Source organism: Acanthisitta chloris, unplaced genomic scaffold, assembly GCF_000695815.1.
Source record: "Acanthisitta chloris isolate BGI_N310 unplaced genomic scaffold, ASM69581v1 scaffold1394, whole genome shotgun sequence".
Taxonomy (NCBI): domain Eukaryota; kingdom Metazoa; phylum Chordata; class Aves; order Passeriformes; family Acanthisittidae; genus Acanthisitta; species Acanthisitta chloris.
The window spans coordinates 60,892-78,000 of NW_008670762.1; the positions used below are offsets into that span (position 1 = coordinate 60,892).

Below are 17,109 nucleotides of genomic sequence, written 5' to 3' on the forward strand. Positions count from 1 at the left end.
AGTGGCCACTTAAGAGAATCTCATTTTCCTTGAATCATCTTGTAGTTATGTTAGTGATTTTGTTCTTAGTATCTTCATAGTAGGGTTCTCAAATCACTTCTGCTATTGCTATTGTTTAAGCAGAACAAGTATATCAGCATCCTAAAAATGGTTGCCACCTATATCCACTGAATTGCACTTCACGGGACAGACCCTGCCTTTCTGAGCTCAGTGCAGACATGTTCAAACATCTTTTCATCTGCTGTGAAAATACTAAATACTCAGGACAACATCATGTATTCATTGTGTAGATTTCATCTGTAAGCATAGCCCCTGCTCAACAGAACAGGATATGTTTGCAGATATGCATAGATCTGTAAAATTTGGCCTGTAACAAGAATAGTGTGGCCAGCAGGACTAGGGAAGTGATCAGCCCCCTGTACTCAGCGCTGGTGAGGCCACACCTCGTGTACTGTGTTCAGTTTTGGGCCTCTCACTTTAAAAAGGACATTGAGGAGCTGGAGTGAGTCCAGCAAAGGGCAACGAGGCTCATAAAAGGTCTAGAACACATGTCCTATGAGGAACAACTGAGGGAATTGGGTTTGTTTAGCCTTGAGAAGAGGGGGCTCAGGGGTGACCTCATTGCTCTCTACAACTACCTGAAAGGGGGTTGTAGAGAGATGGGGGATGGTCTCTTCTGCCATGTGCCATGGCTGCAGCGAGAGGACTAGAGGGAATGGTCATAAACTGAGACGGGGGAGATTCAGATTAGATGTTAGGAAAAAATTTTCACTGTTAGGGTAGTCAGATACTGGAATAGGTTGCCCAGGTGGAGTTACCATCCCTGGAAGTGTTTAAGGGGTGTCTGGATCTAGTGCTGGAGAATATGGCTTAGGGTTTAGGGGTTACAGCAGAGTGGCAGGTTAATGGTTGGACTCTATGATCCTAGAGGTCTCCAGCCTTGATGGTTCTGTGATTCTAAAGCATCTCTTGCTTGCTTCAGGATTGTGTGTAGCTACGGAACTCCTTTCTCATTCAGCTTTATAGGTAATTATTTTTCTTTCTGTCCCTCAAAAATGTTCAATATTTTAAAATGTTCATCATATTTTTCTAAGTTTCTTGTAACCCTTGGTAGTGAACAGTATGGATCCATGGTCCGAACATAAACTGAGCCAGTTTCATGTCTTTGTTGCTGCTGTTTTGCATCAGAGCCTTGAGGCTAGTTTTCTACCGCCCTCCATGAATGCCCTAGCCAGTGGTCTGCAGAGCTGGTATGTGATTCCCTGGCCTGATTTGCATTTTATTAGTGATGCACTATAAAAACAGATGCAAAGTAAATAATGAGAGGGTTTCTGTATAAAACAGCCAATAAGCCAAGGGCAAGATAACTAGCTAGTATATACAAAGCTCTTTAAGATCTACAAAATAAAATCAGCATGAAATGCAGCCCTTATTAACATGGATGTCTTTTCTGCTATCCCTTCAATTTGATAGAGGGTGACATTGATCTTTTACTGGAGAAATTTTATCAGGAAAACCAAGGGCACATCTCTTCATCGCTTTCTGCTTCAGTGAATAAACCTACCGCAGTGAACGGAACTGGAACAGCTGTGTGTACGAGTAAGTAAGGAGGATTTTCTAAAGAGGGAACAGAGTAGAGTACTAGAGACCAAGTTTCTGTGTGCACAGTCAGATCCATCTGGGCAGAGTTCTAGGCTCTAGAAGGCAAAGGTCCTGAGGCAAACAGCAACTCATGTCGGAATATTCAGATTTACACTGGTGGATGTTCTGCTTCATTTCACTGGGTATTACAGTCTTTGAAGCTTTAAGTCTTACTTCTGTGGTAGCAGAATGATATTGCACAAGTTAACTTTCAGCTCTCAGACATTTAAGAGACACATAGGACCCAAAAGCCCAAATACAGAAAGATTTATTTGCATATTTTATGTAGATTTGCATAAACGAACTCCTGTTCATAAGTGAAGTACCTTATAGAGTAGATCAGTAATTCTTTGCCAGACCCTTAACATTTTGTGTTAGATTAGACTTTAGGCACGTATCTAAACAGAATTTTGCCTTTTTCCAGGTTATGAGATTGAACGACATCAAATTCGTCCATTCCAGCTAGCAGTGGCTCAGAAATTGCTGTCTCATATTTGCTCAATTGCTGACTCCAGCACTCAAAATCTTGATTTGGGTTCCTTCGAGAAAATTGATTTCTTGATTTGTGTTCCACCCTCCGAAGTGACTTATCAGCAGACTTTGTTTCATCTCTGGCACTCAGGTTCTCATTACTTAGCTTTATTTTAGATTTACAAGACATTCTTAGATGTATTTTTATCTGGAAATACTTACATTTGTTCCATCTCTTTAGGTATTTTATTAGAACTTGGATTAGAAAAGGAACATCTTACAAAGCAGAGAGTGGAACAGTATGTTATGAAACTAGATGCAGAAGCTCAAATTAAATTCAAAGTCTTTTTACAAAACTCTATGCAGAATCCACATACACTGTTTGTCCTAATCCATGATCATGCACACTGGGATCTAATGAGGTAAGAAAACTGCAACTTGTTTCAGAGAAATTACTATTGTCTGCATTTCCCCTCAAGATTAGTTTTCAGATTTATCCCTTCTTTCATCTTTGCATCTTTCTGCTAACTCTTTCTTCCCATGCATTGAATAAACATGTTTTCTTTTAAATCCCTTCTTGACTTATTCTTCTGCTGATTTTTATATTATGCCCAGTGGAACATTTCAGCTTTCCTTGCTCACCATTCTTATCTACTTTTACCCACAGCTAACTTATTGGCTCTTTTGGCTGTTTATCGTTTGTTCAGAGAAGAGCTTCCTGTGAAAGTACACACAGAAATTTTCTAGTTGCAGTGAAATAATTTGCATTTCTTTCCTCATCCTTCTGTCCAGCAATTTCAAAGTAGAAGAAGAGAGTCCTAAGTTCCTTGTGTGTGTTTAACTTTGATTTCGCATCCAGGTTTAAGCTATTCCACAGACATAAATGTTCAATTGTGCTGATCATTTTGGAGAGTTTTGGGTTTCTTTTTTGCAGTGCTATGCATAGCCTTTATCCTCAAACAGAACTGTCTACAGGACTTGTTGATAGACTGTTGAACTGCAGGGAGGTGAAAGAGGCACCAAATATTGTGACCCTCCATGTGACTTCCTTCCCCTATGCGCTGCAGACACAGCATACTCATATCAGCCCTTACAATGAGATCCACTGGCCTTCTTCGTACAGCAATGTAAGATGGATGTTTTAAGGTGCTTTTGTGAGCTTTTCACAAATTATTATTCATTTACATATTTGACAAAACTGTGAAGTCTCCATGATTTTTGTAAAAAAACAAATGAAGTTTGCATGGCATCTTTTTCTTGTTCAGCCTGTGGCAAGTTCATTTTCCCTCTGCTTATCCTGTAATTTCTAGCTTTTTTTTTCTTTATTCCTTTTGTATCTTCTATAAACTTTAGTAACTCTGCTAAAAATCTTTGAGCTACATAAATGAAAATCATCTGAAATTCTGTATCTTGTGTATTGCTGCATAAATATATGTACATATGTGGATTTTCTTCATATGTGTGCTTATTTATTCCATACATATTTGTTCTGTGTATATGTATATGTGGAGAGAAATAAACAAATGAGGAAAAATTGCATCAAACTTTCATTCTCTCAAAAAACTAATTATGTTTCTTTTCCTTCTTGTTTTAATATGTTTGAGTACATGTATGCTTATTAGAGAATGTGATTGTAAACATGTCAGATACCAATGGTTAATGAATTGTAAATTAATAATTGATAGACCTTATCTGTATATTTTTATTGCTTCATTTGCTTTAGGGTGTAGATTTATACCATGAAAACAAGAAATACTTTGGACTGTCCGAATTCATTGAGTCCACCCTCTCTGGGCACAGTATTCCACTACTTCGGTATGACAGCTCTTTTGAAGCAATGGTCATGGCTTTGGGAAAGAGGTATGGTGCCCTCCTTTGTTTAACACAGGAGATTTTGGAAGTGCCTTCTAGTGACTTGAGTTATTAGCTAGAAGCCTGATTCTTTTTTTTTTCTTCTCACTGTCCAACACATCAGCTGCACATGAAAAGGCTTTTCACCTGTTCTTGTTTTCTTCTTCCATCCTTTTTGTATATACTTGGCCTGCAATATCATCAGTCTAAGCTGCCTCTTAATAAGAACATGCACACAGCTTAGTCCAACTTACAGTGTGTTCTTGTTGTGACCAGTACCTATTTCAATATTATAAGAATCTAATGTTGCATCATCATGTAATTTCAAACATGTCATTACTTTTGTCCAATGTTACCACTTGCTGACCCTGGCTGATTTTGATGTATTTGTGTATACTACACTCGGACCACAAAGAGAAGTTAGACATATCACTGTGGTAGGTACACTTAAATCAGTGTATCATTAGAGCTCGAAAAATACATAATCAGTTTTATCTTGGTCCCTGTGGAAGAGATTGAGAATCACTGCAAAAGAGTAGTGACACATTGTGTGCCTGCATCCTGCTGTGGATTAACATTTTAGGATCTGTAAGAAGAATGAGGCAGGACAAGTAAAATCTTGTGAATTTGTATTGCTAACTGAGAGATCGAGCAGATCCACACTTTATGTAAAACTGGGGCTTGTTACAGGGTGCTTTGGAGCTCCATTCACACATACAAAGTGCTTTTCTGAGCAAGCCATGGTCACATTTTTTTTTTACTGTGCGCTTGGGTTTCATTTCTGTGAAAACCAGAGCATGGGAAGGTGTTGCATATCTGCAGCTTTCCTTTCCATAGACTGGGGATTGAGAAAGGGTGTACCTGGGCTTGGGAAGTTGGAGAAATCATTGGATGCTGCCTATGTATTCAGTCTTCTTGAACACAAGAGTAAGTTGGTTCAGGGCTTCAGTAAAAAAACAAGAAACACCCCACCTCCCTCATGCCCCTTAAGAATGGCACACGATGAATCTCATTGATAAGAGAGTATAATTTAGATTGATTACTGAGTAGTAATATCTGTGATAAATTTTGCAACAGCAGTAATGTCTAGATAATTTAAAGTGATGCAACTGGACTATTTGCTTAGCAAATCTTTACTAAGAAAGATGGAGAGACATCAGTTCTGGTTGTGAAACGATGCCTTGCAAAGACTATCCAACTGCAATTTGATGAGATTCTGTTGTGTAGTAGATACGAAGGATTCTTTACAGGAGAAAATCCTGAGTTTGCTATATTTTGTAAGTATGTTTAATTCAACATTTATTTCAGGTTCCCCAGGTTACACAGTGCAGTGATAAGGACGTTTGTCCTCATCCAACACTACTCTGCAGCAATGATGGCAGTGTGTGGTCTTTCTCAGATGAAGAATTACACCTCAGTTGAAACTCTGGAAATCACCCAAAATCTAATAAACTCTTCAAGACAATGTCCTAGTGGCCATGGCCTTATGGTAGTGTTGAGAATTCCATGTACTCCGCTGGCTGCAGTGGCATATGAACGTCTGTATAATGTAAGGGAAAGACTAGCCCTTGAAGATAACTTTGAAATAATCTTGGGAAATCCTAATTCTGGAATCACAATAGGGAAGCACTTTGTGGAACAACTAAAGGTAAATTGCAGAATGACATGTACTGGGAAACTTCATTCGGTGGGTAGGTGGGCAAACTTTACCGGTGAGAGTTATAGTCATGAACTGAAGTGTGTGTCTTATAGTAAAAGCAAAACTACCATAAGAAGCATGACTTTCATCTTTTAGACCTGCTATCTGACACCTCTCCTGTCCTGCCTGTGGTTAATACTTAAATGGAATATTAACTAGTTTGGCTAGAACTTGACTTCCAGCAGCAACTCTCAGAAACAGCTGAACTGCTTTGATCTAAAGGGACCATGGGAAATGCATTAAAAAGGCCAAATAAAATGTTCAGTTTTAGCTGAATTTTCTCACAAAACCGTCATAGTGCAAAAAAAGATTTTAATCAGTGGCCAGTTGAGAGTCCTATTATTCTTGTCACCAGCAGGTGGCAAGAAGGCACCAAGGTACCTACCAATCCGTCATAGTAGCTACGGATCCTAGAACACCCTGGTGTTCACAGCTCTGGACTTCATGCTTTCTGAACCATATTTTACTTTGTGGATTAATTCATATTCCTTAGGACCAAGTTCATGGGTTATTTGCCTTTGCCTTTCATAAAATTACCATCATCTCATCACTAAATCAAAAATGTATTTACATTCTAGGGTGTTGTAATATATATATATGCTGTACTCTGTCATGTTTTTATTCAACACATGCTAAATGGAATCATTTGAGATCTATTGCCTAATGCTGATCTCATTCTGCTATAAATTAGGCATAGCTTATTCTGAAAAATCAGTGTTAGTTCTGAATCACACCCTGATTATCTGCTCTGACATGCATAATAGTGGAACATGTACAAATGTCAGAGGTTGAGTTGTCATACTGTTGATCCTCCTTAACTGCAGATCAATTTTGCAGCAAAAAGGACTGACTTATGTGAGTAAACCAGTGTAGCCTGATGCTAAACAGTCAAACAATACATCTAGTTATCAAACTTTTCATTAAGTTACTAGGAAAACCAACACATGTCGGAGAGAACAGGAGACTCCAGAGGTTTGCAAGCGAGAACAGTGATGTGTGGTTTCTCCTGTACCTCTGAGGTGAAAAAGTCTCATTCCTAGCTCATTTTTGTTCCTTGGACTTAGACATCCATACACTATTTGCCACAAGAAGCAGCCCTCTGTACTCTTCTTTCCCCCAAAGCTCCTGCTTAGGTTTGCCCTCTGTTGGCCCATATCCTCCCTATGCCCTGGCCTCAGTGCTATGCAGCTGGGAAGCTACAAGGCTTTTCAGACTGGAACATATTGTCCCAATGTCCTCAAACTTGCAGCAGGCAGACTGCTACCAGTTATGCTGCAGCAACTGTGAAATCTGTCTGTGTTGAAGTTGGCTCTGCTATGTGGCTTGCCTTCCACTGTACAAATGGATTTTTATAATGCATGGTAAAAGAATGTATTTCTGTCTTTTTATTTGTGCCATATAGATAAACCCAACAGTGTTTCTTTACCTTATACAGGCCTGGCAGAAAATTGAGGATGTAGATTGGAGGCCACAGACCTATTTGGAATTGGAAGGTTTGCCCTGTATATTGATATTTAGTGGGATGGATCCACAAGGGGAGTCATTGCCTCGGTAAGAAGATCCACTCTTTTCTCAGTGGCAGTTTTTTATCCATTGCTTACCAAATGGCTAAAGTTTAACTGTGTAATTACCTGCAAGAGAAGAAAACAGATTTAAATGTCAACATGTTTCTTTTCCATTTTTTAGCAGTTTTTGTATCATAAATACAAATGCCATGTTGTTGATAATAACCTTCTGTTTATAGTAAGATATAAATAGCTCCAAAAATATTGTGAGAGTTGTCCCAGTTTAGAGGAGAGAATGGATATGTTAAAAAAAGGAAGTATAGCTGCTTTTGTTACCTTAGGATAGCTGAGAAATCTGCATGATGCTGGCATATGTGCTCCAGGACCTGTGGAGAGATCAGTGCCTCCTGGAATGGCAGCTGGAAGTCAGGCAGGTTGCCCTGGGGCTCTAAATGCTTTTGTATGTTCAACTGAGTCCTATTCTGTGTGCTAGGTTTAGAACCCAAATGGTTATTCTTTTTCTCATGCTGATAATAATGTTCAGTGTGCTACATTAAGCTGCATGACTGGATTAAGAAAAGGAAAAGTGTATGCACCACAGTGGTAAACTTATTAAGCACAAAACACTGTGTTCTATCTCATCTGTAGCTGGAGCAAATAATGAAAAAAATTCCCCTTTGGCTGTGTTTGTAAAAGAAATACAGGATTACAGTGTGTTTGCATACTAGTTTTCATACCTCTTGTTTCTCTTCAGATCATTGAGATACTGTGACCTACGTTTAATAAATTCATCTTCTCTGGTAAGGACAACCTTGGAGCAAGAACTTGGTTTGGCAGCATACTTTGTGAGCTCAGAAATTCACACAGAGAAAGCAGTTGTGAATGATGTGTTAGAAAGTGACCCAGAGAAACTAAGCAGCACTGATAATGAAGATGAAGAAATAGCGACAGAAGGTATTATTAGTAGTGATAATAAAAGAAGCTGGAAAATGATTGAGTTGTATTAGAAAAAGCAGAATTGTCTGGGTGAGGGTTTCTGGAGTTAGCCTTACTGCGTGAGCTCTGCTCCTCAATGTTTTTTCATCTCATTGAACCTATGTTCTCTCACCCTCCCTGCATGGGGCTACTGATGATGATGATGCATTTTAACCTCTTGCAGTTCTAGTGCTGTTTCTGTTATCTCTTTCTGGGTTTTTGCTCCCTTTTCTCTCTTCCCTCTCTCCCTCCTTTGCCCTGTATGTTCTGGCAGCCACAAAGTGGAGCTTGAGTGGGTATATCCAGTCACACTCACTGTTCAGGGTACCCTCTGCACTTGCCCTCCCCAGCAGGATGGGTGCAATTTGCCATCTGAGAAGCAGTGACCCCATCCCTTCCCTCCCAGCAGTGGCAGCTCCACCTACACTGTCCCTGACCGATGCTATGGAACCTATGCTTACATACTGTCAGTGATGAAGATTCCTTCCAAGGAAACTGTATATAGTACAGCTGAGTAGACTCTAGTTTGTAAGGTATTGCATAATATAGATAGAAAATATATCTGATCATAGTAACTTCTGAGTACTCCTTGAAAATGCCCATGATTTTGAATTGACAGTGTAGAGTTGGTGAGCTTATAATTTCTTGAGAGCAATTAAGAACATATACACATGTGAAAAAACAACAATAATTTACCCAGGAATGCTTGGGGATTTTTTGACGGATAGTTGATGGGCATTACCAGTTATCATTAATGAACCCTGTAGGTTATTTAAATCTCAAACAACTTGTCTTAATTTCATTTTCTATACTGTGAGGAGGAAGAGAGCGAATTACTCTTCACCTATGAAGTTCTTACTGATTATAAGGATAGCAGAACAAGCAGAACAAAAATATTTTTGTTAATCAAATATGTACTCTTCACAGAGGAACAAAATACCTAAGGTCATACTCAGACTGCCTGCTTAAATGTGATGAGTACTTCTGTCCATTTAGTTGAAGTATGCTGAGATTGTACGTGAGTCAAATGGGCACCTAAGTTGTTAGGTGTCTAAATTGTAAGGCTGCTCTCCTAGTCCATGAAGTATGATATGATTGCCCAGAGTCCAATTCAGAAAACCTGAGATAGACTTAGTCAAATTTTTCTGCTGGCAGTGTTTATATCTCTGTTTATCATGGTAAAACTGCACAGAAACAAGCATTTTAACTTAGAAGCCTGAGCTAGGAACCTCAAGTGAATAGTCTTGATGGCCATCCAAATAGGAATTTTCATCACCAAAAGCAGTGATATAATCTGGCCATAAAGTTGTATGGGGTAGGAGGCAATTTCATAACATCCTGATGAAATAGAGCTTGTTGCCTGTTGGTTTCCCTGACACTGGATTAGTGAGGAAAGTAAGACATGGGTAGGAAGAGAAATCTTGGTTGAGACATCATGGTTGAGACATGCCTAGAAATTACCAACTCCTGGCTGCAGCATTGTGTTTTGTGAAGCTATTGCAGCTCAGTATAGGCTTATCCCATATTGCATGGTAGGAACTGATACTCTCTATACTGAGAAAATATTGCTAGGAACTGATACTCTCTATACTGAGAACAAACCCACACAAACCCTTGTGTACTTTTCCCTGCTTTGACAGCATAGCCCTGACTTCTTACAGGCTTACTGAAATTACATTTTGGTTTTGTTTTCCCTTGCTACCATTCATGAAACAGGTTCTACTTCAGAAAAGAGAAGTCCTATGAAAAGAGAAAGATCTTGTTCCCATGACTCTGCGTCTTCATCTCTCTCTTCAAAAGCTTCCAGTAAGACCATAAGATCATCTCTATTAAGTTAAATTTAGGACATAAAAGCGACCTTCAGTTTATTAGATAAATACAAAAATGCATAAATCACTAAGATTTTGATAAGACCTATTTTGATGGGATCACGTAAGATAATACTTATCAGACTTAGTCAGACTTATGAAATACAAGAAATAGGATCTTTTCTTGTTTGAAAAATAATCATGTGATGGGGTGCCTAAACCAGACACTTCTTTAATATGTGACATTGAGGTATAAATCCTTAGTGTGATGATGGCTGAGTGTGTTCACTGAAGCTGTGGCAATTTATGAAAAAGGAAGCACTTCATGTTTAACAATTTTGAGTTTTAAATCTGAGGGAGAACAAGTATGCTCCTTCTCCCTGGTATTTTTACCTTTTTGTTTTTGCTCTGGAATGTTCACCCATTAATTTCACACTGTTTGAAAGCTCTTTTGGATGTGGATAATTAAAATCATCAGTTTCTTTTTAATCTGCAAACTGATGTAGAAAACATGAGGCAATGCTGAGAACTACTGCAGCTCTTTTGTCCAATAAATTTCTTTTCTTGCTTTTATGGAGATAATATTTGGGGCAGAGTTGAACCAAAGTGGGGAATAGAAATTCTGCCATAACTTTCTAGAAGTCACAGTGTCATGCAGCTTTTTAAAACATGTTATTTTTTTGTCAGTGACATTCAGTATGTTCTCTGAGCTGACCAAAAGCTGTGTGAATGCACTAATGCATTGTGTAGCACCAGGGATTTGAGAGCTGCCAGGTTTTATTAGATCAGACTAAGTGCTGCGTGTGACACAGACATAAGTGTCTGAGCGGAGCTGACTCAGAGGACTGTTTTTAGATGTCAGTCTGTGTAGACATTTCAGTAGTCTGAAGGGGTAATAGCCTGTGAATACTTATTTTCTTCATTTAAACAATGGTTTCAGTAATTTTCTATTTGTCTTGAGTGATGACAGTATCTGGTGAACACCTTATGCAAGATATGAGGGAAATAAAGGCCAGGACAATCACTGTCATCCTTCTTATGCACTTCAATACTTTAAAAGTCACTTTCTGTGTTGAGATGAATACTGCAAAGTAGTCCCATTATGTCTTGTTGTACAAGAAAGGTAAAAGCAAGAAGAAGAGCAAGGTTGCAATGTTTGGTGGATACTCTATCTAGACAATTATTTGTTGTATTTTGTTTAATTATGGCATTGACTAGCAGAAATAGTTGCACTGCATTGAAATATAAATTTTCTTTTAGTTACAGCATTCTGCACTGAGTCATCTCCTCCCCAAGTGCTAAGCAACAACACTGAAGAAATGACAAATAACTATGAAAAGCAGAAGCAGAAAGTAGACAGGGGGGCACAAACAACAATCAGCAAACACTTACCACCTGTAACTGAACAGCTGGATACAAAACAAAACATAAAAAGTGCCCAAATCTCCATCACCTCGTCATCTTCCTCACCTTTCTCCTCCTCTTCTTCCTCCTCTGCACCTACTCATAACTCCTTCATCCTACAGACCTCTCAATGCTCCATGACCAAAGCATCAAAACAACCTCCCATAGTTTTCCTGCCCAAACTGGTTTATGACATTATTACTTCTACAGACAGCAGTGGACTTCCCAAATCCTCTTCTCTCTTGCCTTATCATTCTGTTATGTGGGCAAGTTCTTTTCGTCCTCTTATGAGTAAGATGATGACTTGCACGGAGCAGTCTCTATACTACCGCCAATGGACGGTTCCAAAGCCAATCCATATGGACTACAACAATAGGAATGAGGGCAGAATGGACACCTTTCACCCAAGGAGGCTGCTGCTGAGTGGGCCACCACAGGTGTGTAATAAGAACAAAGTATTATTATTGATTTATTTTGTTCAATTTTGCCATAATCTCAGAAAAAATAGTTTAGTTATTATTATTATTCATACTCGAAGAGGTGTTTTTGGTGGAGGGTAAAATGCTTATGTTTTATTTCCTAATCCCTTCTAATAAAATAATCTTCCTTTCTTCACTATTAGAGTGAGTTCAAAGACAAAGAAGCTGCAGCAATGCATTTTCTATCATCTCGCTCCATTAAAATGTTTTAAAAGAGAGTTTGTTCAAGAGATAGATTTCCTGTACAATTTCAGTGTTAAAGCTGAATATGCATTTTCATTTTAAATAAAGATCAAAGATCTTCACAAAACCACTTGCTTTAGATCAATCTGAAGACAGCTGGGAGTTTGTAATTAAGTTATTTTCTCTGTTTCCTTTGCACAGCAGACAGAAATAGAAGCTGTTGCAAATAATACATGCAAGAAGGCCAGTTCAACATTAGCAGAGCCATATTTACGAGTAGCAGATCCAGGAGTTTTTAAATAACTTTGAAAAGATATATGGAAACGGGTCTAGTTCTAAGAAGTTTATTCTCTGTTTTTTAACTGGATATTACAACTTAGAAATAGCATTTTCCTTAAGTGTAGAAGCTGCTGATGAGCACAGCTCAGTCCTGTGGCACCACATCCAGGGAATGAAGCAAGAATGTACTAAGTCACTTCCTGAAGAAGAAAACTGCTGCACATATTATTTGGGTTTATGCTACTCCTATTAAAATCTTGTTACATGGGTGTATATACCATTCAGCTTATGTAAGAAAAATATCAGGGAAATATTTAATATATCTATGGCTAGCTGTGTTTTAGCAGAATGTAGCACATAGAAACAAGGAGAAGAGCCATCACTATTTGACCAGCTGTCTGTGGATCATCAACATGTTTTCTGTGAACCACCATTGATTCACAGAGCACAGTTTGAAAACCACTGTTGTGATATGTGAAGAACTATCTCACCTGGAAATTAAAATTAAAAAGCCTTATGGAATTATATCCTCTTTTGCCGTATTTCTCCAACTGTGAAGACTGAAATCAGATGATACTTTATTCCAACATGTAAGAATAATAAAGTGCTTCTGTGGTGCTGGTGTCCAGTGTCTGGAATGAGTTAAAAAAAGGAAACTCATTACTGTTAGACCTGCTACAGCAGCACGTTTGGATGTCATTTCCATGAATACACATGGAATCACACGTAATTTATCTGACTGGAATATTTCTCTCTCAGATTCTTAGTTTGTTTTCACCTTATCCTTGATATCTATGGCAAGCACAGTTGAGTAGTCAAAATCTTTGGAGAGCTTTCCACTCCTCTTTGGTAAGGCATGTCTTTGATACAAAAACTAGGCTTCATACCTCTTGAATTTTCTGCAGGAAGAATTTGAATTCATATTCCTTCCCCTTGCTCAGCTACAGCTACACTCTATGAATGAAGAGCTGCAGCATAAATGTATTCTTAGTATTTTATGGGCCAAATCATTCTTGCACTAAGGATGAAAATAGAAACAAAAATCTTTGCAGGACTTTGCACTTCCTTACAGTTGTCGTTGTTAAAGGGGTGGTGGCAGATGGGGCAAGAGCTCTTTGGAGAGATGGGAAGGTTGTGTTTATTGGCAGCTGTTCGGTATTTTGAATCAGAGAAACACTCTCTGTGCTATTCTATTTTGCCTAGAGATGGTAGACATAGAGAACAGTGCTATTAATTTTAAAGGTGCATTTAGCTGTCTGTGCATGCTACAAATTCACATGTTCATGGTTATTTGCTTCTGGAGTAAATGCTGATTGTAAATGAGAAGCCATTCTTTTCTCATTTTCCATTTGAAAATCTTCTCAAAATCACCTGGAAAAGGTGTTCTTTCATTCACCAATTCATTTCTTACACAGCAAGAGCAGGCAAATGTGCAAGTCACTGAAGTCCAGATATGAATATTGCATGTGACAGCCTGATCTCTCTCCTGGTGGAGAAACATTCTGGAAACGTGGAGAGATTCCTGAAAGTTCCTGGCAGCATGTTGTATACAGTGTTGATAATACCGAACAGTGCATAAAGTTCACAGTACTGAATGGGAAACTTTAAATGTGACATAATGATATTGGGTGAGATACGATGCAGGCAATAACATAAGTGCATATGTTTTAGTTTAGTGGTTTGGGACTAGGACTTTTTGGTCCTCTGGCTTCCAATGTTTTTGACTCATGACCCCACAATGTTGTGTATTCTTGAGTGAGTTGACTGATACCTTTCATCTAAGCACCACGCAGCAGTAGCCTAGTCACTCCCAGATACATTGTTGAAAACCATTGTTAAAGACTGGACCCCAGGGAAAGAAAAATATATGATTTTGATGGAATAAAATTTGAACGAATATCAGAAAGTAAGGTTTTCAGCTTGTTCTGTTGACAATTCTAAGCATGTATTTCAAACAGATTAGAAATTAATTTTTACATAGGTACATGATATCCAGGGAATAGGTTGTGTACTTTTGGCAAATGATCTCTCATTTGTTTGAAATCAGGGAAATGTTAATCTGTCAGGCCACCCTGTGTTTAATGAAATGCTGATTGGAGGTGCTTTAAAAGAATCTTCATAAGGGAATATAGAGGTAGTCTCAGGTGTAAGAGAAAACAAACGAAGTATTTTCTTCATTAGTCTTGGATGTGGGAAGATAAGATGCTTTTGTTTTAGCTCACCAGTCAGTAGCCATTGCAGCCAAGTTTGGAACCTTGTTCCAGGGTCAGAAGAAAAATTCCTATTAGTCTCATTGGATTTTAAATAAACACTCAAACTGGGAGTTGGAAACATCTGGTCCATGGGCTGACTATAGTTGATGCTATCATTTCCTCTATTCAAAGTCACTTTTTTTTTCTGTGCTACTCCTGGATAACAGAGTCGTGTGCTGACATTTGGCCCTCAACAGGAATAATAGTACACTTATCCACTCTTTGCAAGCAACTGTTTAAAATGCAGACTCATTTATTAAGAACAGGTACGGAGCTTTGACCACAACAAATGTTTGATCTCTTGCTTCAGCTTCAAAGCATCTCTTTCTCAAAAGTTGAAAGAAAATGAAAATTTCACTTTACATATGTGGGGAATAGTAAGTTTAATAGCCTGTTAAGTCATATAACACCCTGTCCTTCTGACACGTCCTAGCAGTAATGGAAGTGAAGCTGGGTTTTTGTAGTAATATAGGCTTTGTCCAAAATCTGATGCCACATCATGAAATCAAATAGTTGCAGCAGATCTATGTAAGTGATCTATGCTACCCTCCCCTGTACTGCTGTGACTTTAGTCTTAAGTCATCAACTGGACATCAGTGCTGTGCTGAGGCTGAACTACACACACACAGAGACAATCACAGTGTGTTCATCCTCGTGTGAGAGGGACATGGGCTTGCTGGTCTCTTTTCTTCATTGAAACCCATTGTGTACTGCTTCCTGTTCAAGTGTGCTGGTTTATAAAGCTGCCTGCTTAGACGTGGCCTCATTTACTTGATGTTACTATCACCAGATTTCATGTGGAAGACACAGATCAATCCATTGAGTAAATCAGTGGCTGTGTCTTATACCTTCCAGCAATAATATTTGGTGTAATGAAGAAAAAATTTATATAGTGTGTTGGTGGGGTAAAAAAAGGAAAAGGTTACAATCTTAAGTTAATTTTAAAATGGAGTTTCAAAATACAATTTTAAAAGAGTGGAAGGGAAATCATGTGTTTTTAATACAAGAGGTGGAACAACACATTGTTGCACATGCCATGTCCTTCAGGAGTGGAAGTGGCCTGCACAGGTTCTCCCAGAGATTTGTGCCACCTTACTTGTCAGGATAGTCAATGTGCTTCAGTAGCAGTCAGTGTACTGGTAAGTCATGCAAAAATAAAAGGGTTGGGGTAATTCTTTACTGATCTTGTAATTTGAGGAGGTTTTTCTTAATATTTTATGAGCTTGTATGGATTTTTAAACATTCATTGCCTATGTAGAAACTATAATATCAGAGGAGAAAACTCTTGTCTCTGGGCCTGTAATTAGACCTGTGATATAAAATGTATTTTCCAAACTAGGGTCCTGCATAGAGAGAACAAAACTGTTGAGCATTAAGCCAAGTCATATATAAATTTCCGGATATGCAAGTGCTGAATATTAATATTCAGTTTCACTGCAGCTGCAATTTCCAGATATGTGGAAATCTAACATGTTGAAAAATGAAAGTTTACTTTTGTATTTTCTAATTTACAGATAGGGAAAACAGGTGCCTATCTGCAGTTCCTCAGTATTTTGTCCCGAATGCTGATTAGACTGACAGAAGTGGATGTTTATGATGAGGAAGAAATCAACATTAGTAAGTTCCTAATATAAAGATATTCTGGAGACAATAGAAAATTTTTATGCTAAATTGAAAAGTGGTTGTCTGTATATTCTGTGCTGTTCACCTTTGCAATTACTTTACATTATTGAAATACTGTAAGAAAATTTTTTCTGTGGTCTTCAACTGATACTTAAGAATAATTTAGAAATTAGTCTTCCTCTCACTAAGAAAACAACATGCCTCTTTCTCTTAGGATGAGATCAAAAGAATTTATGTATATTAAATGATATTTACTGATTGTTTTTGAGTTTAGAATTGAAATGAACTTTTGTGGTAAAACTGTAAAAAGAATCAGTGAAATTTTGGTAGATTTTTACCATGAGTAGCAATATCATATTTTGTAAGTACATAAGACTACATGAGGGAAGAAAAGAGTTTTTGCTCTCTAATAGCTAATTTTAGTCCAAACATTCTTTACTTACAGCATATTACTTCCCTGTGTTTCCAGACATATTTCTGTAGCTAAGGCCTAGATTGCATAGAAAAATATGGGTGATATTTTATGGGCTATATGTAATTCTGCACTAAAAGTATGCCCACAGCCAGCTGTGCAGAATCTCAGGTGGATGCTACCTGCCTGCTAGCTGCCTCCATCAGACCCTGACTGGAAGCTGTTCAGTCATTTTACTGTGGGACTTCAGCTCCTGTCCCTGAGAGCTTTTTGGGGCAGTACCCAGGTGTCTTTCTCCAGAGTGAGCTATGCTTGAGAAAGAGGCAGCCATCCCCTAAGGCTGGAAAACCTGTGGAAAAAGTGACCAGTCTGCTAGCAGAGAGGTCTATGCAAAAATGCTTTGTATTTTTTGCAGGAGTTAAGAAAAACTTAGACCCAGTACATGAAGATAATTTTTAGAAGGCAGAGTTGCATTGAGGCACATTTGTGCAAAGGTGCACCTCTTGATGCATAATAATATTGCTTCA

The 17,109-nt window shown here is 38.3% G+C and overlaps 1 protein-coding gene across 1 annotated transcript in view; it reads left to right on the top strand.

Annotated features, from left to right (window-relative positions):
• Window positions 1–17,109, top strand: part of GREB1 (growth regulation by estrogen in breast cancer 1) — a 51,501-nt gene that overhangs the window by 20,290 nt on the left and 14,102 nt on the right. The window contains exons 11-21 of the mRNA XM_009073775.1: window positions 1,474–1,599; window positions 2,066–2,263; window positions 2,354–2,534; window positions 3,047–3,239; window positions 3,836–3,972; window positions 5,272–5,611; window positions 7,098–7,213; window positions 7,922–8,121; window positions 9,859–9,948; window positions 11,211–11,791; window positions 16,062–16,164. Coding sequence (XP_009072023.1) covers window positions 1,474–1,599; window positions 2,066–2,263; window positions 2,354–2,534; window positions 3,047–3,239; window positions 3,836–3,972; window positions 5,272–5,611; window positions 7,098–7,213; window positions 7,922–8,121; window positions 9,859–9,948; window positions 11,211–11,791; window positions 16,062–16,164 — 2,265 coding nt within the window. The remainder of the gene's footprint in view (window positions 1–1,473; window positions 1,600–2,065; window positions 2,264–2,353; window positions 2,535–3,046; window positions 3,240–3,835; window positions 3,973–5,271; window positions 5,612–7,097; window positions 7,214–7,921; window positions 8,122–9,858; window positions 9,949–11,210; window positions 11,792–16,061; window positions 16,165–17,109) is intronic.